Raw genomic sequence first — 22758 nt, 5'->3', positions numbered from 1 at the left:
AGTAGATGATGCTTCATTATGATTGGCTTTGAGAGATTTTAAAAACATTTGTCCAAAAGAAGTGGTAATTTCTTTTAGTTACTTTTTTCCAGCTTGATGGATTTGATGAAATGCTTTAACCATTCAACAAAAAGCTCTGATGTTATCTATCCGTCCGTTTTTAAAACATCCGAACACCGTTCCCGGTGGTTCTCATTTTTTTTTATACAAGTTTTCTTAGATCAGTTGCAGTAATCCCAAAAAAGTTTGTCTCTAACTTAGATCAGTAGCAGTTGCCCAAAAAAGCTTGCTTATAACTTAGATCGGTTGCAATAAGCCCAAAAAAGCTAGCTTTCTAACTTGAGTGGGTATTCAACCAACTCCCGTTTCATAGTATTGCTCAAACCCTTGGGCCTTCCAAATTCGACTTTCCTATTTAATTCTTTAAGACGTCGTAGAATTGGTTTTTAAATCCCGTATTTTCTATGAGCTTCATTAAATACAATAACACCTTGCGATAAATTGGTTAACGCCTCTTCTATGTTTTGATTTTTCCAACGATTATAAGTCGTTTTGACATAATGGCCTATCAAATAACAAAAATCAAATACAGAAAAGAAAGAAGGTAAAAAATCGGTCGACGTAAGAATTTCTAAAGCCTAAATTTTAACATAACTTCACACTGGTTGATCGTAATGCATGTTAGTTTCACTCATATGGTTCTATAATAGTTACAAAACTTACAGCACTATCTATAAAGCTCCAAAAACAGTAAGTATATACAAGATCAACTATAACAGATTTGTAGACTATAATACGAAAACAGCGAAAAAACTTCTTATTAAGAATATCTCTTGGTAGACAGCGTGACATATCACAATAAAGCGTTCAGACTGCATGTGGCACCATCTACATCCTAACGTGGCACCACTACAGCTATAGCAGCCATAACACGCTTAATACAGAACAGGTACGACATAAGCACAGGTACGACTTGAGCAACCTTGCCATATATTAAAAAATATCAACATTGATCATACAACATTTTTATGAAATTGCACAGTGATCGTCAGTTTTCATCACAATTCCGTTTAATTTAGGTAGATTTAGTTCAACATATCTTCTAGTAATTTTGTTGTTTTAAAAAAGCAAAATTACTTATATAACATAACCTAATGCACCATACTAATACACCAAATGAATTCCTTGAATAATACAGGCCAACAACAAAATTGTTCCATGAACATCATTAATTGTTCCTATGTAATTTTGTGGTGTTGATTTCGAAAATCTAATCGATTTTTAACCATCGCATTGCATTTTTTTGTATTATTAAAATCTCCTGCATTACTTATAATGAATACAAGCGTATCTTGTCTTAAAAATATTTGATCTTTAATTACGCAATCAGTTAGCGCTTTTGTTCAAAGTTGTTACAAGCGATATTTGCAGTACAACAAGAATTCTACGTTTAAAATTCCTGTATTTGTTGAACCTAAATGGCGGTCGTAAAATTCAAAGAGTGGACAAAAGTTCCTCTGCTGCACTGCACTGCTTTTGATAACTACAATTTCGCATAATCTATTCATTTAAATTGCTTAGGAAATGCTCAAATGCGCTTTTTTTTTCTTAATTGAGAAAGCGTTTGTAATCAAATCAATTAATTTTCTAATTTATTTTAGTCAATTAACTTTAGGATCAATTAAGAAAATTTACATAATCGGTAAATTAGTACTACTATACTTTGGGAAGGGGTTGGCCCTTCCCTGGATGCTTTCTACTGGAGGGAGTTCTATTTACTAGCCTAAAATAATTTTCTTTTAATTATAGCCTTTACTTAATGATTAGTTTTATAAAGCTAACAAATAAGAAATAAAAATTCAGTTTTTATACAACCTTGTATTTCAAAACGGAAAAATATCAAATATATACGTTTTCTAAACCCACTCTTATACACACTCTTTATACACACTCTTCCTCATAAATAGTTTTACCAACTTTGAGTCTTAAAATAAGTTACGATGACGTTTTGCGTAAAGCGTAAATGTTTATATTTCTAAAAATATTCTTTAAATGTTGTTAAATTGAAAATTCACCATCTCAAAAAAACTAGATTTCGAAAGGGCTTAGTTATGTACAAATAAAAGCGTTAAAAAGTAACTCAAAAAGGTAAATTAAAGTGCACGCTAACATTCCCAGAAACTGTCATAATGTTGACCCACCAATCGAAATATTTGTTTTCAGTACATCTCCTCCTATTGTTTTGGAAAAAGTTCAACAGAGTTCTGAAAAATAATATTTTAAAAGCATTATAAGAATGGTCGTTTAATGCAAGTTCACTGAGCTGACACTATTAAACTTAAAAAGGAAAAAAAAAAGAACTGATGATCATTCATTAGCATACGATGTACTTCAGTAACTTAAAAGGAAAAATAAACGCAGAGTTTCCTTTTAAAAATAGTTTTTTAAAAAAGATGCATACTGAAGTTGTTTAAGGATAGTATTTAATGTCACTTTCTCAATTTTGTATCTTTGCTTTGTTTCACATTGTTACAAGATCACATGTTGTGCCTACTAATAATTCTTTTCATAAAAGTTAATTTTCAAACTTTCTAATTTTTTCAAGTACGTTTGCAATACTAAGTAGTGGCTTAGCTTCTTCAGTACTTACTATGAACATTTTTAGTTTCTTTTCCCTGTGAAATTATAATGAATGGAATAATAAAAACTGTAGCAAACAATTATAAATGCTGGCAAAATAAAACTCTTGCACTTTAAAAAATCTTAACTTCCAGACCTACAAACCCCAGCTTTAAAAATTGATTATCTTAAAATCACAAAAATGCGAGCTGTGTATGTATGTATGTATGTATGTATGTATGTATGTATGTATGTATGTATGTATGTATGTATGTATGTATGTATGTATGTATGTATGTATGTATGTATGTATGTATGTATGTATGTATGTATGTATGTATGTAAGTATGTATGTATGTATGTATGTATGTATGTATGTATGTATGTATGTATGTATGTATGTATGTATGTATGTATGTATGTATGTATGTGTGTATGTATGTATATAGAAAGTTAAATAATTTGTTGAAAGAAAAAGAGTTACATGTTTATGAGATTTACTGTTAGCTTTTTTAATACAATTTAGCAGATTTATAGCGAATGGAGCTGAGTCATGATAATGTTATTGAAGTTCAGAAAAAAGAAGATCCTTTGTTTGACATAAATGGAGTTATGAATGATGCTATTCTTTCAAATACTGATCAAGAACAAATTATTGATCAATTATCAAGCACAAGAACAGAGACAAATGCAATATTTGAAATTAATAGTGATGAAGGTAATATGTATTTATACTCTATGTGCCAAATTTTTAAAATTTTAAATTAATCTTTAAATTTACTTTTATTGACTTAGGTAATTTGCTGAAAGACTCTAATAGTTCTCTGCCAAAAGATAAAGTTAAAGAGGATGAGATTTCTATGATTCAAGATCATAGAACAGCATGCTGTTCTGATTTCAACAAATTAGTTAATATAGTAGAATCAGCAGATAAAGAAATTGATATTTTCCTCAATAATGATCCAGAATTAAGGCTTGAGAACTCCAATTTTGCTTCAGAGGTACAATATGAAAAAAGTATATATCCTGTAATAGCAGATATAAAGGCAGAAAGAGTAATTTTTGAGAATAGTTCAGTTGCTGAAAAAACTCACTGTGAATTTGAGAAGGATATACCCCAACAAAATGAATTTGAGCATTTTGAAAATGAAAGACGTTTATCAGTAGTTAAAAAATCATACATTGTCCAGAATGAAATGGATCTTTCTAAACCTATTGTTAATAGTACCATTGAAAGAACAAAGGTTTCAGAAAGCCCTGTTTTGTTTGATAATAAGAATGACTTTTTAGTAAATAATAAAACTTTAGAAACCAATATAGTTACATCTTTGAGTAGAAAAAATGCTGTACGTTTAACAGCAGAGAAGCAACATGGCCATCCTGTTTTTCCTGAAGATATCTTAGATGCTTATGATATTATTGATAGAACAGAAGTCAAAGAAATCAAACCTTCTACTCCAAATACAAAAAATGCATTATCATTTATTAATCGATTTAAAACTGCATTCACTCACAGTTATACAAAAGAACATGTTCAAAAAAATACACAGCAGCAAACAAATTCTTTGGTTCACAATAGTCTTGTGATCAAGTTGTCCATAGAAAAAGCTTATGATGGTGAACCTATGCAGGTTAACACTTATTTCTTTTAGAATAGTACATCTGTCTACAAATCTATTTCCCTTAGAAAAAAATTGTTAATATATAAGTTTATAGTCAGCAAAAATTCTTTTTTTTAAAAAAAGGAATTTTTGGTAACCTGTCATAGTCAGGGAAAATTCAGGGAATTTTAATGTAACAATCTTGTTTAAAATGACCATTAAAAATCATAAGACAATTATTTAAAAGTTATTCATGTATGTCCATCTGCCAAATAACCTGCTCCTTGCTTAGTACATTCCACAATCCAATTAACATAATACTTTTTTCAATTGCAAAAATTGGTAGGCTTACAATAATATTAAAAGTACACATTTCTGGCAAACATTCAGGAGTGATTTTTCAATCTTGAAGTACAATTAATTACTTAATATTAAAAATTCAAAGTAAAAAAAAAATACGTAATATATCACTGATAAATAAGTTAATTGAGAAATCAACACATTGTAGTATAACATAGTACCAGTTTATTAACAAATGTTGACAATTGAAGTGAGTTTCAGATAATTATCTTGCTTATCCATCTGAATAAGATCTAATGCTTAGCATGTGAAAAGATTTACAACAATAGCGTTGCTCCATCATGCATTTCTAAGCCTTAAGTTTAAATATATGACCAACATGTTTGATTGGTCATGCATGTTATACCTAAGGCTTAATGGAAGTATAAATTTTCCACTAACAACAACAAATTGGTTAATTGAGTCACTTATATTGTAAAAAACTGGATTTTTGATAACCAGATAAAATTACAACTTTGGCTGTTCAATTAAAATGAATCTAATATGATCTAAACATACCTCTTTTAGTATGTTTAGATCATAATAAGTCAATAAATTCAAATTGAACAGCCAAGGTTTTAATTTTATTTGGTTGCTAAATACCCAGTCCTGCTTCAGATTCAGTCTGAGCAGCATTCTAAACTACTATATTCTCTAAATGAACTGGTGGGATTGTATTTGGATGATTATCACCACGAGGGCAGGCTAAATTGCAGATGGATCGTTATCAGGCTCAATACTCCTTGTATTATAAAGTTTTATCATTCAAATGTAAGTTGTTTATTTGCTTTTAGACTCTCAGTACCATAGATAAGAAAATGCTACTTTTCATACAAATTTTTTATTTACTTAACATTTTAAAACATGCCTAACACCCATTAAGTCACAGTGCATAGGAACATGCTCTAAGACCTTGCAACACATCCCCAGAAATATTTTTTTAAATTATCATTAGAAAATATTTCCTCATTCAAAAAATGTAAATGACAACTTTTTTTAGTGGGGGGCTGGGGAGAAATCACATATTTTAGGGGAGTGCCCAGGAATTTTGTTGTTCACGATAGGTAACTAAGAGACATGGTGCATACTCAAATTTCTAGTATGTTGATACTGGTGTTGAATGAGGATGAGTAGTAAAAAATTAAGGTAATTGGAGCTAAACTAACCCCGCCCTGACCCCTAACTGCCCCCTTCCTAGAACTACGTCTCTTTTAATCATAAAAATATTTTTTTTTGCTCTATCATAAACTAGATCAAAATTCATCAACAGATTTCAAATTTCATCAAAAAATCTCTTTTCGTTTAAGATTTATAACCATGCAAATCTTAAAATTATCCCCTGAAATAACTTTAAATGGTCTTAACTTTTAAACGAAAAAATTTTTTTTGATGTAATTTGAAATCTGTCTATGAATTTTGATCTAGTTTAATATAAAACAAGCAAAAAATTGGAAAGGGTTTTTAGGAACCATATCCTTGGTGGATTTGGAGGATCATTTCGAACACCACAAAATCATACCCATGCCCCTGTTTTTAGATTTTCAGAAATGTTTTTGATAGATTTATCAAAAGTTTTTTTTTTTAAAAAAAAGTTTTTAAAAATGTTTGTTTAACATTGAAATTTACAGCTGGATATGTAATTTTCATTACTTTCTATTTACATTTTTAAAGAAAAAGTTGCTAATTGTTAACAGTTGCATAATAACTCCTTACACACATTGACATACGAATTGAAAGCTATGCGTCCATGTTATGAAGGTAATTATAACTATATTGATGCTTAATTTACTTTAGTTAAACTTTAGTTACATTATTTTAGTTATTATAGTTGCTATACATATGCTATAAAATGTAGACCTGGATACCAGTTATTAGAGGGAGAAAATGTGAATGTTTTTCTTGTGAAAATGGGCGCAAATCAAAAATGAAAAAATTATTAGCCCTTATGGTTAAATGTGTGTCAGGAAAACTTGTTTATCATGGCGCTGAAGATGTTTCAAGTAAACCTGCACAAAGACTAATTTGTCAAGATTGCTATGCCCAAGTGGGACAAGGAATTCCACATTCCTGTATGAAATTAGAAAGACAAAAGAATTTGACTGCCATTGTAAAATCAAAATCCCCAACAATGCAAGGAAAAGTTCTGTCCAGTTCTATCAAAGATTTTAGCAAAAATGACTCAGGGAACACTTTAGCTTTGAAAACTTTTGGTCTAAAGCAACTCACTGTCTCTTTTGGAAAAACTGAGGTTAAGAAACCTTTCTTTTCTTTAGATAAATTGAACAAACTTCAATTAAAACTACATTCCAGGTAAGTTTTTGTTGCTCAAAAATACTTTTAAAAATAATTTTGTTATGAGTTTAAAGCCAATTTTTATAATAACTTTATTATGAGTTCTAAGTAATCGTAACATGATTGAAATTGCACAATTTCTGAGAAGTGAGGCTGGACGGAAAAGTGTGGAATCTGGTTTAAATATTAAACTGATTGAGAACAACGAAATGATTGGGAAATTATTTGATTGTGATAAACTCCCATTGCTATTAGAATTAAATGAAAGCAAAGAGGTAAATAAACTATTACCAAAAAAAAATTTTTTTGATAGCTAGATTGCAATTTGTATCATTCATTATGATTTTTTATGGATGTGTAGTTGGTAGAAAAAGATACTCCTATTGTGTATTGGAATGACATTGAAAAGCTTGTAGCAATTGTACTTCATCACAGAAGTCAAAGAACAAATGATGTTGATATCAAATTAGGCGTAGATGGAGGGCAGGGATTACTTAAAGTTAATAACCCTAAAATCTGAGTTTAAAAAAAAAAAATCCAGAGAAACTAGGGGTGATAACCGATTAACAATTAATCAAATAATCAATTAAAAAACTTAATCGTTTATCGATTAATTTCCAAACAATTAATCGAATAATTTTAAAAATCGTTGTAAGCATTTTAATTTTTAAAGCGATTTTAAAAATCAAAAAAATTTGGCATTTTTTGATAATAAACTTTTATCTCATACCGCTGTGAAATGTAAACAAATAATATACAGTAAAATCTCTCTAATTTGAATCTCCATAATTCCAAAACCTTCGTAATTCGATTAAATGTAGTCACCGTGAAATGCACTTAAGAAGAGTCAAGGTTCTATAATATGAAAATCTCTCTAATTCGAACTTTTATTTTTCCCCATAAAATTCGAATTAGAGAGATTGTACAGTATTTTAAGTGCAGTAGTACAAATAGCCTTGTCGAATTTGGATTGAATTTGATCATTGGTATCTTCAGATGTATAACTGATGGTGCTTCAATTATGAAGAAAATGGGACGAGAAATGGGGGTTATTTACCAACTTTGCAATTGCCATGGGATTCATCTTGCAGTATGTGATATTCTTTATAAGAAAAAAAGTTCAGCAACTGAAACAACTCAAGAAGAACTAATCAATCATGAGTATGATGAAAATGAAGAAGCTCAACTGATCATGATGATGACAATGACAATGAAGAATGCTGGAATGAAGAAAATAATAGTTCTGTTGATGAGGGAACCCAGTTTAATGAGGACTATGGTATTCTTATATTAAAGGTTCAAAAAAGGAGAAATAAAACCTTAATGAGTAGTAATATACTTTTTGTAACTTGTAAAAACTCATTTTTAAAAATTAATTGAAAATTAATTGATTGATCGATTAAATTAGCTAAAGTTAATCGTTAATCGGTTAATTCAAAATACCGATTAGTTTACCACTCCTAAGAGAAACTGAGCAAGTGTGACAGATATATGCGTGCAAAGATTTTAATGATTCAAGTGTCCACAAAAATATTATATTGGCCATTTTGCCTTCATTGAATGAAAAATACCATAATTTGCAGTTAATTTTAGATAAATTGAATATTTCATCCTTAGATTACACAGTATCTGAAGATCTAAAGGTTTTGCTTCAAATGGTTGGAAAACAAATTGCAACATCAAAGCACCCTTTTCCGTATTACATTATGTCATCTCCTGACTTTCAAAAAGCTGATCATTATACTCTAGAACCTTTGTGTAGATTATATGACCAATAGATGACTGATGGTGCAAATTTAAAAAAAGCAAAAAAGTACACCAATGTTGTTAATCCCCCTTTATTAACATGCAACAAAAACAAAAAAATACTAGAACTTGTAAATATTCCTGGTCTACATATACTGCTAGGTATTGTAGACAAAATTTTAAAAGAGATTGAAAAAAATTTATTTGAAAACAAGGAGTGTGGGTTACAGTTTGTTAACCAATATCTGTTTAAGATAAACATCTGTAGAGTGTCCTACCAAGGGCAGCATCTTGGAAGGCAATGCTTGCAATAAATTTCTTAAAAACATAGACAGCTTTTGACTGTTTTTTCAGGAGTCTAGCCTTGGAGTTTCCGCTGCCAAATACATTAAGGTAATTAGAGATTTTGAAAAATTAGTCCATGGTTGTTATGGAAAATCATTAAGCTCCACTTATGTCAAAGATTTAGAGGAGTTCTCTAAGAGCTATAGAAATCTAAGGGCTACAATTCCTTTGAAGGTACACATAGTTGAGCAACATTATTGAGTTCATTGACATGAAAGGCGGAGTCTTCGGTATAATAAATAACTTTTAAATTTAATAAAAAATAATTTATAATCTTAGTAATTAAATACTCTATTTCAACAGTTGAATTGTAAAATTTGAATAAATTATGACGAATATTTATTAAATAAACTTGCATTTCTTTTGTACTTCTTGTTTTTTATAGACTTAGGTTACTGGACCGAATATGCTGTTGAATCCATTGAAAAGGATTTCAATCAGTTTTGGAGATTGAGTAAAGTTGGAGACTACAGCCTAAACTATATAGAGGCACTATAAAATGCTGTTGCTGTTTACAACTACAAGCACTTTTAAAGTAGTTTTTTATTTGCAAGAATGTAGTTTGTCAAAAGTAAAATCTTACACCTCCTATGAACAAACATTTAGTATGATTTTGAAATGTAAAATATCAATCATAATCTAACAATAAAAACTAGAAATTTTTTTTTTACTGTGATAAATAATTGTGGCAACCCTTCTCGACCCCTAATAGCCTTCCCCTAGGGTATGGTTCCTAAAAACCCTTTTCAATTTTTGGCTTGTTTTATATTAAACTAGATCAAAATTCATAGACAGATTTCAAATTACACCAAAAAAAATTTTTTCGTTTAAAAGTTAAGACCATTTAAAGTTATTTCAGGGGGTAATTTTAAGATTTGCATGGTTATAAATCTTAAACGAAAAGAGATTTTTTGATGAAATTTGAAATCTGTTGATGAATTTTGATCTAGTTTATGATAGAGCAAAAAAAAATATTTTTATGATTAAAGGAGACGTAGTTTTAGGAAGGGGGCAGTTAGGGGTCAAGGCGGGGTTTGTTTAGCTCCAATTACCTTAATTTTTTACTACTCATCCTCATTCGACACCAGTATCAACATACTAGAAATTTGAGTATGCACCATGTCTCTTAGTTACCTATCGTGAACAACAAAGTTCATGGGCACTCCCCTAAAATATGTGATTTCTCCCCAGGCCCCCACTAAAAAAAGTTGTCATTTACATTTTTTGAATGAGGAAATATTTTCTAATGATAATCAAAAAAGATATTTCTGGGGATGTGTTGCAAGGTCTTAGAGCATGTTCCTATGCATCGTGAAGTGTCTTGAATGAACTTAAATTACCTGTTTGAATGAACCAAATTAAATAGTAACATGAAGGAGGTTGAGCTTAGTTAAATGTTAAAACATGAGTAAAAGTTTAGTAAAAAATTAAATTAAAAATGAAAGTCAATATTAATTAGAAATCTTAAAAAGCAGTGCTCCATTTACAGTATGTTTTGCTAACAGAATTGTTTTGTAATAGAGGAAATCTATGATTGTCTAAAATCATGTAAAGTTGTGTATTTTGATTTTAAAAAAAAAAATTACAATTGATTAAAATTGTTGGCATTAACACCTGTTATTAAATGCTCTTTAAATGATTTTAGGTCATTACAATGTCTCATTCTACAGCACAAAAAAATAATACCAATGGAACATCAATGTTTATTTATGTTGACAGTGAAGTAAACAATGATGAGGAAAATCAGGAAGAAGGCTTTGTTGGTCCTCATAGTGATGCAGATTCTGACTGCAGTAGTATTTTTAATGAAGATGATGACAATGAGAATAGTGATGTAGTAGATAATTGTCGCAGTTGTGTTGTAAATGAAAGTAAAGAAGTTGGCCAAAACACTTGTAATGAAATAAGTACAGATGTAATTGACCAGGGTTTGCTTACAAATGCATCAACCACAAAGCATTTCTTATCTCATGTAGAAAAAGAAAGTTTACCATCAGAAACATCTAAAAATATTGTTCTTCAGAAAGGTGACATTTGTTTAATTTCTTTGTTTTTCACTGTAATAAAACTTAAAAGGTGTCAAAGTATGAAAAAAATGGTACTTGTAAAATATGAAATAAATGCTGTTTATAAAAAATGACAAAAACATGGTATTTATAAAATAAAAAACATGTTTTTGTCATTACCAATCATCATACAAGGCAACTTTTTACTTTCCCAATATGAAATATTGATTATAAATGTATTATCTTCTTTATCTTGCCATTTAAATTTAAGACAAAAAAAAGTGTAAATATAATGACATAATATATGTAAATTCAGTGAAGATTCCATACTTCTACATAGTTATTGTAAATTTTATGTAAAACAGATTTGTAAAACTGATCATACAAATTATCTTTATTAGACTTATTAGAATGGTTTTTAAGTCAGCATATATAAAAATGAAGTTTCCATAGTTCCCTTAGTTTGTTTTGACCATTCAATTATGGTTGATTGAATTTTGAGTAAGATTTTGATTTTTTTGTTCTTTATGGAAGTATTTAATCTTTAATTTAGGTTTCTTATGTAATTATTGCGATCTCATGTAAAAGAGTGTTAAAGGAGGAAGAAAAAGCAAACATTTTTGCTTACAACGATCCATTTCAAATAAAATCAAAAAGTGAATGATTTATAAATTATTATTAAATTTAGTGAATAACTTTATAAATTTAAGTAAAAAGTACAATAAAATTCACCATAAGATTAGGAGAAAGGGAAGTGACTGAACTGGAATTACCTGTGATTACAAGATATGTCCATCAAATTTTGTCAAGTTCTAGACAGCTCCAGTGGATAAGGTTTATCACAAAGATAATAGCAGCAAATGGGTCGATGGGTAGATGTTTTGTGTCTATACCATAACTACCCATCGATGGGTAGATGTTTTGTGCCTATACCATAACTCTGAAGTTTAAAATCATAGCAATTATCAAATCATGCTAATAATTTAAATCATCAGACCCATCTAAGTTAAACTATATTTCATCTGAAAAAACAGCATTTTCCATTCTGCAATCCATGTCATGACCACATAACAAACTTGGCAAACTCGATTCTTGCATCTTTATGATTTTTTGTCAGTGGTGGCTTTGTGATTTTCCACTGGAACTGTCTAGATTTCAACAAAAGTTGCTGGACACATCTTGTTATCACAGGTAAATCAAGTTCAGTCTCTTGCATTTGCTCTGCCCTTATGGTGGTAAGCATGGCAATGATTTCAAAGATTTGTTTGGAAAATTTAATATAAAATGTAAGTGGAACTATGGAAATTTTACTGAGTGTATATATATTCTTGGCCAAAAATATTAGACCACTTGAGAAATACATGTAAAATTGTAATTATGTAAAAGTTCTGGCACATCCATGTAAAAGAATTAGTTATATCAGAAACCCCAAAAGTCTCCAAAAACAAATTGTTAGGAAATCAAATAAAACTGTCTTTCCTGTATCTCTCACTGACAAAACTTTTGTTTTAAATTAAACTTCCTTTGGATGACAAATATCCTTGCAGAATCTCTGCATTATATTATAGATAACTTGTCCTTCCAAGTAACTTAGATTTTTAATCAAGTTACCCCTTCTTCCAATAATTAGGAGGTTTAAGGGATACCATATATATTCACTTAGAATATCAACTAAGACTTGTGTAACTCATAGCTCACTATAAAATAAAATGCAACAAGTTGAAAATTAACCAATGAATAAAAAAATTGCAAACAAAAGCCACATGTAAATTTTTTTTTTCTTCATTTTTTCAAATCAGCAATTAAAAAAAAAGGTGATATATTATTTTATAACCAAAATTAGTATTAAATAATGATAATTAATCTTTTTATCTATTAATGATAAAAAATCTTTTTATCTGTTTTTACTGAGTTTTAGTTACTTACAAACACGAAACTGGTAGAAGAGTTACAACTGGCGGCATTGAAATAAAAAATGTAGCAAATGAACTCTTTAGAAACACTCTTCCATTTGTATCAAAGAAGAAGTCATTGACTGTAATTGCCTTAACATATTTTTGTTTGCCTTTGAGATTTCTATTGGTTATTCTCAAGTTTAGCAAATTACAAATTTCAAAATTCAAATATTTTAAATTAAAACTACTGCAGCTTAATTCTTGATACAAAATTTTTTTAATACTTTGGATTCTTTCTATTTTATAGATTGAGCCATTTTACATGTTTACAGATGGATTTCCTGCCACACATCCAACATTTCCTTCAGATCGTCGATCTTTAATTGCATTAGAGATCTATACTACAGAAAGAAGTTATGTGAGAGGGTTGGAGATTGTTGTGTTGGTACTTCATTGTTTACGTATTTATAGTTTATGATGTTTGCTTTTTTACAAAATTTTGTACTTTCAAAGTTTGGTATGATTTTTAAATTTCATTTTTTTAAATTCTAGCACTTTATGAAGCAGATATATCAAAATGGTTTCATGGATGATAAAGAACTTAAAACTGTTTTTGGTAATATTGAGAGGTCAGTCATTTACTTGGCAACTTGTACAAGAAGTTTGTTGTAGTAATCACAGATGCAATGATAATGATAGGGATTTAAAAAAATATAACTTTTAAAGTATAGATAGTCAGTTTGGTGATGGTCAGATGATCGGAAAAAATATAATGTTTTTGAAGTTATGCAGCTAAATACTATAATAATATTTATTGCCTTATTTCTGAAATTTGCCAAAGTTTGTTTTAAACTTTTTTTAGTATCTTAGATTTGAATAAGGAAATCTTAGATGGACTACTTGAACGGATTTTGAACTGGTCAGACAATCAGTGTATTGGAGATGTATTTTTAATGCAAGTAAGCATCTTTAAAAATAGGTTTCATTGCAGTTTATTATTTTTGCACTTAAATCTAATTTTAGGTAAAAAGATCAAAACCTTAATAAAAATAGCATTTATAATTTTAATTGGTTTTGTTCATAACACTCATTTTGTTTCAATTATTTCCTAATTTTAACTTATAAGTTATAATCTATGTAAAGAGAAGAAACGTGATGAAAACCCTTTTTTTATTATTATTATTTTTTTGCATTCTCCTTGAGAATTTAACAATATTAAAATTTTTTTTTCTTGTTTTGGCATTTAACTCAAATTTCTTGTTATTTAAATTATTAAACTTTGATTATCATCATTTCTTCAAATAATATTAAAATTGAATATGCAAATGGAAATTAAATTTTAATATTAAAAGGGGTTATAAAAAAAAAATTCCTAGAAAAGTAAAAATTCCTTAAATGAATTTGATTTAATTTGATTAAAGATTTATACAATTGGAATTTTTAATCCAGTTAAAGCATAGAACAAAGATAACTACGGACAGGTTTTATTTCTTAGGATTATTTCAAAATTTATTCAGTGAAGTGATTTTCATGCTTTACTTTACATTGGTTAATTTTATATATATATATATATATATATATATATATATATATATATATATATATATATATATATATATATATATCTGTGTGTGTTTTTGATTTTATAACTATATATATGTTTTTAATTTTGTTATTCTACCTTACAAATTTTTGTTTGTTTGTTTGCAAAAAGGTTGAATCCAATAACAAAGTTGTGTAGCTTGGTTACATTTTTTTTATGCCCCACTAATTATAATTAAATTCTTTGTTTTGTAGGAAAACAAGTTGAAAATTTATTCTGAATATTGCACAAACTATGATTCAAGTGATGCATTCTTAAAGCAGAAACTGAAGAAGAAGAAAGAGTTTGAGATATTCTTAAATGTAGGTGGAAAGAATACTATATAACAAAACAGAATTTGTCGCCTAAAAGGATAAAAACTTGGCACATTGCAATAAACTAAGCAAAACTGTCTTCCTATAATAAGCTTTTTCTGATAATATCATGATAATCTTAAAATGTACATTAAGTTTGTCAAATGAATTAAATGGAACATCACATAAAAATCAGTAATGTATAGCAATCATTTTTAAGAGGGATATTTGTATAGTATAACTACAAACTGTGAGGAATGTTGCCATTATCCATCATTTATATGGCATAAAATCAAATGAAAATAAAAATATTGGTAAGTGAGAAAAATTTTGTGTTATAAAATGAATCAAAGAAAAAATATTACTAAAAAATGTTATGTTACTATATAAGGTATAAATTTAGTTTATTCTCAAAAATCAATTCCAACAACTGGATTATTCTTAAAGCTTAGTTATCTAGAACCAGATTTTCTGTGAGGCTGCATGAATATACTGATCAATCAGCATTGTGAAGAATGTACTTCCAATTTATTTGCTAAAATGCTAAAACTTCAATGACCTAGGATTACTCCAAAACACTAATACTATAAACTTTACACTAAACATTTTTAAATGTAAAATAGTTTACAATCATACAAAAAATGCTTTTGTATTACCCTTTTAGTAAAAGGTAATGGCACATTTTTCATACCTTTCATTCAGGTTTCATTCAGGTTTCAAAACTAAACTACTTCCATTATTTTCTACATAGAGATATATATAGTGGATTTAATTAGATTGATTAATAATTGGTAAAAAGTTAGCAAATGCAGTAAATAAACCTTATTTGCCCAAACATGTTGTATTGTAAATATTACACTGAATTTTTCATGTACTTATTTTGGTTGACAATATTAATAACATGTTGTTATGTTTCTGTCTGTTTTTAGCTCATGCACCTGTTGGTGGTCTATTCATGTAACTCTACAGTTTACCATAGCAAATTTTGTAATATATAGCTCATAAGTTTATTAATAGATTTTTGTTTTAGAGTTAGTTCTTTATTTGTTTATAATTTAATATATAATTAGATTTGCTTTTGTTATTTCTTATGTATTTTCTTATTAATTTTTATGTATTAAAAAATATATTTTTCTTTTTAAATATATTATTCTTTTATCAACATTTATTATTTTAGTTGATGAATGATTTAGAGAGTTTTTATGTGCAGTCAAAATTGCTAATGATGGCTGCAGGTAGCTGTTCTAAACAGTTTGAGTATTGTGAGTTGTTAGCTGAATATCTTAGTATTTTTAACCTATAGAAGTGCAGATACATATGCTGGGTAAATGGTAATGTAAAAAAAATATATGTTCTAAACAACCATTAGAGCTGTTAAAAGGTGCTTATATTTACTTAGCAAATGTTCTTACAGAATTAGTGCAGTTTTTGTTTAATAGTTTGTTTTTTTAATAAGTTTTAAGTTTAAAAAACCGGTCCTCAAGTCAACAAAGCAGTCATGATATAGACCATGCATTTTTATTATTGGATTTTTTTCCCAATTCAATTGCTAACAAATATTAAAGTGATAGTTAGTACTATGCAACAATAGCATAAAAACAACAGAACAAGAAACAAATTAACTAAGTTTTGATGAAAAGCAATTCTTTAGGTATTTGTTTTTTACTGCCCATGCTTTTTAGTTTCTTGTATATTTCAATTTACTCTTAAACTTTTACAATTTTTTAGGCATGTTACAATAATCCAGTGTGTTTACCTGGTTTGACATTGCCATCATATTTGATTACTGTTGTGCAACGAATTCCTCGATATGTATTACTGCTAAAAGATCTACTGAAGCGAACCAACAGTGATCACCAGGATTTTATTAACTTAAAAAATGCACTAGCTCTCATGGTAAAAAAACATCACTTACTATTTGAAATTTTACTTAGTCTGAGATAATGTCACTTAAAAATTAGATAAACAGCAATTATTAACAAATAAAATTGTTGTTGATCGATTATTTGAACATATTCATGGCTAAACTATTGCTGATAGTAATAGTTTTTGCACTAATTTTTGAGTTTAATGTTTCGTAAATTCAGTTTTATTTTCCGACCCTAAAATGTTTTAAAAGATTATTTTTTGAATTATTAATAGTAACTTGTACTACTAATAATAGATATTGTAAAGAAATGTTATAATTTTTTTTAAATACTAGGAGAAGATTGCGTCTTTTTTAAACGAACAATTAAAGCAATCTCAATGTCAGAAAGCTTTGGAGTTGCTTCAAACACAGATTACCGGACTTAAGGCCTACTACACACCAGAGCGTAATCTAGTCCATGAAGGTGCAGTTTGTTTGCAAACAAGCAAAAAGACCTATCAGGCAGGTTTATTTTTCTTTTTTAGTTCATTACAATAAATCTTCAAAAGTTTAATTTTTTTTACATGTTTTAAAGAATTTCTATAATTTTTTCACTGATCAAAAATTGTTTTTCAAAATATTAAATTGGTTATCAAAAAAAACAAGTTTATTAAATTCTTTTTGTTGCAGTTCTTTTTTGTTAACATTCTGATTTCTGAGTTCTGATGATAAAATCCATAAGTTTTTTAAAACACTGATAAAAATTTACATTAAACATTTATTTAACAATTTTTCATCTTTTCCGATGATATTTCCAAGTTCTTTATAATTTTTTAAGTTTGCATAAATTTGCATTTTATTATTCAGAAGTTCCATATTTGTATGTAGATTATCTATGAAAATGTAATTATTAATGTTAAAAATTGAAAGACATTTTAAATATTTTTCCAAGTTTTTATAGGTTTTTTTTAAATTTGCTCTTGTATATTTCATCTTTATATAATGTATTTTATATTTTGATGTTAACCTTTTTTTTTTTAAGTGTGTTCTTTTCAACGATTTGCTGGTATTTGCTTTAAAAGTTGCAAATAAGCAGAGTGTTGTGGAATTGGCGTTAGGATTGAAAACAGTCTGGATTGAAGACCTGGAAGGATTGGATCCACAAACGAGTGAGATTTTCTTATACAAAAAATTTTTGTAGCTACTTACTTTTTTTGCTGTTACTCATGGCATAGGTCTACAAAAAAAACTTTTTGAAAAGTGTAAAAAGTCCCTTATTACTTATTTACAAGTGTTTGCTATTACAATGAGCTGGTTTACAATGAGCTGATTTACAATGAGCTGATTTGGAAAAGTGTAAAAAATACCTTAGTACTTACTTACAAGTGTTGGCTATTATTATGAGCTAATTTATGAAGAAATGAAATATAATTTTTGTAAATTATGCATCTTTTTTGTGCTGGCTTACTTAAATTTGCAATCAGTGCTAAAAATTCAACAGAAATTATTTACCAAATTGAGGACAATTCCCCTAAAGTTTTTTTTTTCCCTGTGTTATTGCACATAAGAACTAATCTATTATTTTCTGCATTTTCAAACAATTAAAATTAAAATCTTGTAAAGATATATAAGAGTAAAATTTATCTTTTAAATTTGTTTATGCTTCTATCATTTAATGTTACTTTGTTTTTTAGCTAAAAAAGATGCCATTGGTATTCACACACCTGCTAGATCTTACATAATGTATGTTGGTTCAGTTTCCGAAAAAAAAATTTGGCTGGAAAATTTAAACAAGGCCATTATCCATCATTTATATGGCATAAATTCAAATGAAAATACAAATATTGGTAAGTGAGAAAAATTTTGTGTTACAAAATGAATTAGAGAAAAAATATTACTAAAAAATGTTATGTTACTAGATCAACGAGATACTTGTTTTACATATGATGATGGCAGCATATACAGTGGTGGTTTTTTTTGCTCTAAGGTATTTTTTTTAGATATTTATTGTTTGATTTTATTTTTAACAATGAAAAAAAAAAAGTGATCTCAATCAAAATATTTAGTACAAATTTTTATATTGAAATTTAACATTTTAGAATTTATTTTGATATTATACCTAAAAAAAAATCATTCTCTGGTGATTTTGTTTAGTTAATATTGATAATTATACAGTACCTTATATAAATATATTTTAGCGCCATGGTGAAGGTACAATGATGTGGCCAAACCAAATGACTTACAAGGTTGGTTGTGTTTTTTGTCAAAATGGGCTGATCAACAGGTTTTTAATATTGATATTTTTAAAAAGAATTTTTTTTTGTCAGTGTTTTAATCCGAATTTTTGTTTGGAACAAAATTTTAAAGGAAAATAATCACTAACGTTGTTTTCAGTTGAAAGTTGTAAATCAAACTATAAGAGTTATTTTCAGTTGAAAGTTGTAAATCAAAATATGCTTGCATTTGTGTGTGTGTGTTCCATAAATTTTGTTCTTAAAGTGCATTTTGAAATTCTTTGTTTTTATTTTATCCTTGATTTTCGTCTCAGGGACAATGGGAAGATGATGAACGAAACGGTTATGGAATTTTAGAATATGTATCTGGGGAAGTGTATGATGGACTATGGAAAGATGACAAGCAAGGTTAAGTTTTTTTTTTTTTTTTATGTATTTGGTTGTATTGTAAATTTTAGCAGGTATTTATGAATAAACTAAATTGATGAAAATTTTAAGAGCAATCACAAATTTGAAATTAAAAGACAAAAAATTATGGTGTTGACTCTTTTTAAAATATTCAATAAGGTGGCAGAAATAAGTGTTTACACACATCCAAACACTTTTTTCCTATATCTTTATTGTGCTAAATTTTGAAAATCTGTTCATTTATCAATGTATACATTTTGTTTTCAAAAATAAATGTTAGTGTAAAAACTAGTCACTATTTTCTTTTCATATTTGTCATTTACTCTTACTACATTTACTGTTATTTTTTTATACAAGCATATCTTTGTATATAACAATTTTTAAAGAATTTATTGAATGTAATAACACTTACTTTCCTCCACTTTATAAGATTAATGAAATGAGGTACATTACAAGACTAAAAGTAACAAGGTTTTGAAAGTAAAAAGTGAAACCAAAGTTTTAAAAGGGCTACAAACTTAAAGCAAAAATTTTTTTAAAGTAAAGATTTTCATTAAAGTAAGATGTCTCACTGGATGCTTCATTATTTGTAGATGGTTTTGGGATTTTCAATTATGCAAATGGTGACATTGTGAACTGTAAATGGAAATCTGGTCAACGACATGGTGAAGCTGTTATTAATTACAAGAATGGAGACACATTTAATGGCCATTTTGTTAATGATAGGATTGAAGGTATGGGTGAATTGGTATGTAAAAATGGTTTGCATTATAAAGGAAAGTGGAGAAGGAATTTAGTAAGTCTCAAATTCTAATATATTTTACAAATTATGAAATCTTTATACTTGTTCTTAATGTATGCTAAAATATTTTTTGATATCCTTTGTTTTCCTAATTAATTTAAAAATAAGTCTTGTCTCCAATTTTGGTTTAGAAACATGGCAAGGGAACTCTAAAGTTACCTGATGGTTCAGAGTACAGGTAATCTTTAAGTTACATGGTTCCAACAGGTCAGAAGTTTAAGAACCTTCTTTAAATCATTCCTAAATGCTATCAATTTGTATTTTAATAGTAACATTCCTAAATGCTATCAATTTGTATTTTAATAGTAAAAATATTGTGTTCAGCATTTGTTTTAAATAATTTGTGATAAATTTGCAGGAAAAAATACAAGTACTTAGTTCTGCTAGGCATCTTTAAAACTTTTTTCTTTTTCTCTTATGTGAGCATGGAAGACATAGTATAAAGGATGACTTTTTTTGTTTAGTGGTTATTTTCGGTATGGAAAGTATCATGGTAAAGGTAAACTTATTTATTCTAATGGATCTTCTTACACTGGTGACTTTGAATGTGGTGAAAGATGTGGGGAGGGATTGTATATATTTCCTGGTGGAATATCATATGATGGTCAGTGGATGCATGATATGAAAAATGGAAAGGGAAAGATGACTTATGAAAATGGTGATGAGTATAATGGAACATGGTACCAGGATATGGTAAGATTTTATATTAATTTCTATATGAGAATAACTATGAAATAGATATATTTATATAAATCTTTCAATTTTATTCAGAGAATAGGCCAAGGTGTTTTATTTTACAACTATGGAGCATTTTATCGAGGTCAGTGGCAAGATGATCTAAAGCACGGTGTTGGAGTTATGGAAAATAAAGATGGCACTTCCTATGACGGAGATTGGGAGTATAACAAAGCATGTTTATTAACATTTTTGTACTTTTTGTCAGTTTTCATTAAACAGTTGTTAAAGATTTTTAGATGTATGCATTTTTTAGTATCTTGACAGATTCTCACTAAAAAACCAAATAGTTAGTATTTTCCTTATACTCTGGTTGCTATGGTACTTTTTGTTGTTCCTTCTTAGGAACCAGTCTTGGTAGACGATTTTTTTAGCCTAAATTTTTTATTTATTTAAAGATGTGTGGCTCAGGAACAATGAAGTACCCCGGTGGAACTATTTACAAAGGTATATTTCAGCTGATTGTTTTCTATTTCAATAATATTTTATAATAATATTAATGAAATAATTAATATTTTATAATAATATTTATGACATGATTAAATTAATATTTTATAGAAATAAGCATAACTAATTTTATGATTATTAACCGATAGTTTATACAACCTTCTTATGCAATAAAATTTGAACTCAGGGTTTTGGAAAGATGGTTTCCCGAATGGAAAAGGAGTTTTAACAAAAGCAAGCGGTTGGTCTTGTGATGGTAACTGGGTGCAAGGCAAGGTTTGTGGTCATTAATTTTGTTAAAAAATGTTTTCTTTTTTACTTAATAAGCAATGCTTTTGTTGGGCAACAACTACTGAAAACACGTCTTTCGTTTAGCAAGAAGGGCAATGTAAATTATATGATCCTTCCAACCTCTATGAATATGACGGTATGCGTTTTTTTGTTTGTTGTTTTCAAGTATTGTTTTGAATCGACTGTAAATCATTCTAAGAGATATTTTAAACAAAAGGTCAATGGTCAAACGGCTTGAGAGAAGGAAAGGGTGTAGAAATAACAAGATATTCAACTTATGAAGGAGAGTTTATCGAAGATCTGGTATGCTTTTTTTACAATATTTTTGTATTAAGCTATGGGTAGGATGGGGTTTTTTTAGAGAACTATTTCGACTTGTTTCGTTGATAATTTTTTTGTTTTGTTATTTTTTCTTTTATCCATTCCTAGGATCAGGGAAATACTAAATGAAAAAATTTTAAATTTCGTTTAAAGTGTCTTTTTCCTCCGCATTGAAGATACAAAATTAAAATGTTATTATTTTTTGACTAGCGAGATGGAAATGGCATAGAAAAATTTTCTAACGGTATGACATATGAAGGTATGTGGTCGCGCGGACAAAAACACGGCAAAGGTGTAAAGAAACTTGTTAATGGTCTTTTGGATTCACAACTTTGGTGCAATGGTGTTTTAGAAAGTTCCTGTGTACTGCTATCGCCAAAAGAGTTGCCGTCTTTGCAACGCCATTAAAAAAAATCCGCGACAGTCGAAAAAAACAAGGTTCCCTTTAAGTAGCGCTTTTGTACTTTGAAAATGGAATTTGGCTAAAAAAGTTATAAGATAAAATGTAGTTTTATTTTCTGCAATTATTTATTTTTAAAAACCTTTTTATATTATTTTGTGCTCATTTCTTTATTTATAAATAAATTTACAATTTTTGAAGTTGAACTACAATCTGTTTTTTTTACAACTTTGTTACTTGTTTGTTTTTTTTAACAAACTACGCTGCAATTTGTTAATAATGCTTTAAAATCTTTTTTTTTTTAAATCTAAAATCCAATTTTCATATTAAATTTTCTCAGAGAACTAAATGCTCCTATGTTTATTAATCTTTTTTAAGTTTATTTGCATTATTTTTATGAGATTTCCTGAACATATTTCTAATGATAAATGTTTTAAAAAAAGTTTTGTATATTTTTTTTTTCTTATATTGAAGAATGCAAATCGTCTTAATCTCCTCAGTCAGTTATCGGTATAAAATATCCATGCGATAT

The 22758-nt window shown here is 28.2% G+C and overlaps 1 protein-coding gene across 4 annotated transcripts; it reads left to right on the top strand.

The window, feature by feature from the left end:
• The first annotated feature begins 1997 nt into the window (after window positions 1–1997).
• LOC145184566 (uncharacterized) lies at window positions 1998–22330 on the top strand. 4 transcript variants are annotated; one of them, XM_090080656.1, is made up of 25 exons: window positions 1998–2148; window positions 3146–3337; window positions 3415–4250; window positions 10588–10969; window positions 12867–12985; window positions 13151–13288; window positions 13396–13472; window positions 13706–13802; window positions 14641–14748; window positions 16468–16635; window positions 16943–17110; window positions 17631–17757; window positions 18283–18435; window positions 18508–18575; window positions 18787–18834; window positions 19137–19230; window positions 19824–20026; window positions 20164–20210; window positions 20497–20725; window positions 20804–20941; window positions 21166–21214; window positions 21402–21490; window positions 21590–21641; window positions 21723–21808; window positions 22037–22330. In XM_090080656.1, exons 2-25 carry the CDS (start codon window positions 3160–3162, stop codon window positions 22232–22234), a joined length of 3852 nt encoding a protein of 1283 aa, XP_089936782.1. In that variant the 5' UTR covers window positions 1998–2148; window positions 3146–3159; the 3' UTR covers window positions 22235–22330. The 4 variants fall into 4 exon arrangements, 3 of the variants coding, with proteins under 3 accessions (XP_089936782.1, XP_089936783.1, XP_089936784.1); XM_090080657.1 differs by having other exon boundaries at window positions 1998–3020; window positions 3069–3337; XM_090080658.1 differs by having other exon boundaries at window positions 2037–2148; window positions 3149–3337.
• The last annotated feature ends 428 nt before the right edge of the window (window positions 22331–22758 follow it).

This window comes from Hydra viridissima, unplaced genomic scaffold (assembly GCF_058129835.1).
Source record: "Hydra viridissima isolate aposymbiotic clone 2 unplaced genomic scaffold, HvirCarnegie_v1 scaffold_2, whole genome shotgun sequence".
Lineage (NCBI taxonomy): Eukaryota > Metazoa > Cnidaria > Hydrozoa > Anthoathecata > Hydridae > Hydra > Hydra viridissima.
Note: the sequence above shows the minus strand (reverse complement) of the source record. Positions and strands in the feature narration are given on the sequence as shown.

Coding starts and splice junctions, on each gene's coding strand:
- LOC145184566 (XM_090080656.1), top strand. CDS start 3,160: ATGGAGCTGAGTCATGATAATGTTATTGAAGTTCAGAAAAAAGAAGAT. Junction 3,338..3,414: donor TGAAATTAATAGTGATGAAG/GTAATATGTATT, acceptor TTATTGACTTAG/GTAATTTGCTGAAAGACTCT. Junction 17,111..17,630: donor CAAGCAAAAAGACCTATCAG/GCAGGTTTATTT, acceptor TTTTTTTTTAAG/TGTGTTCTTTTCAACGATTT.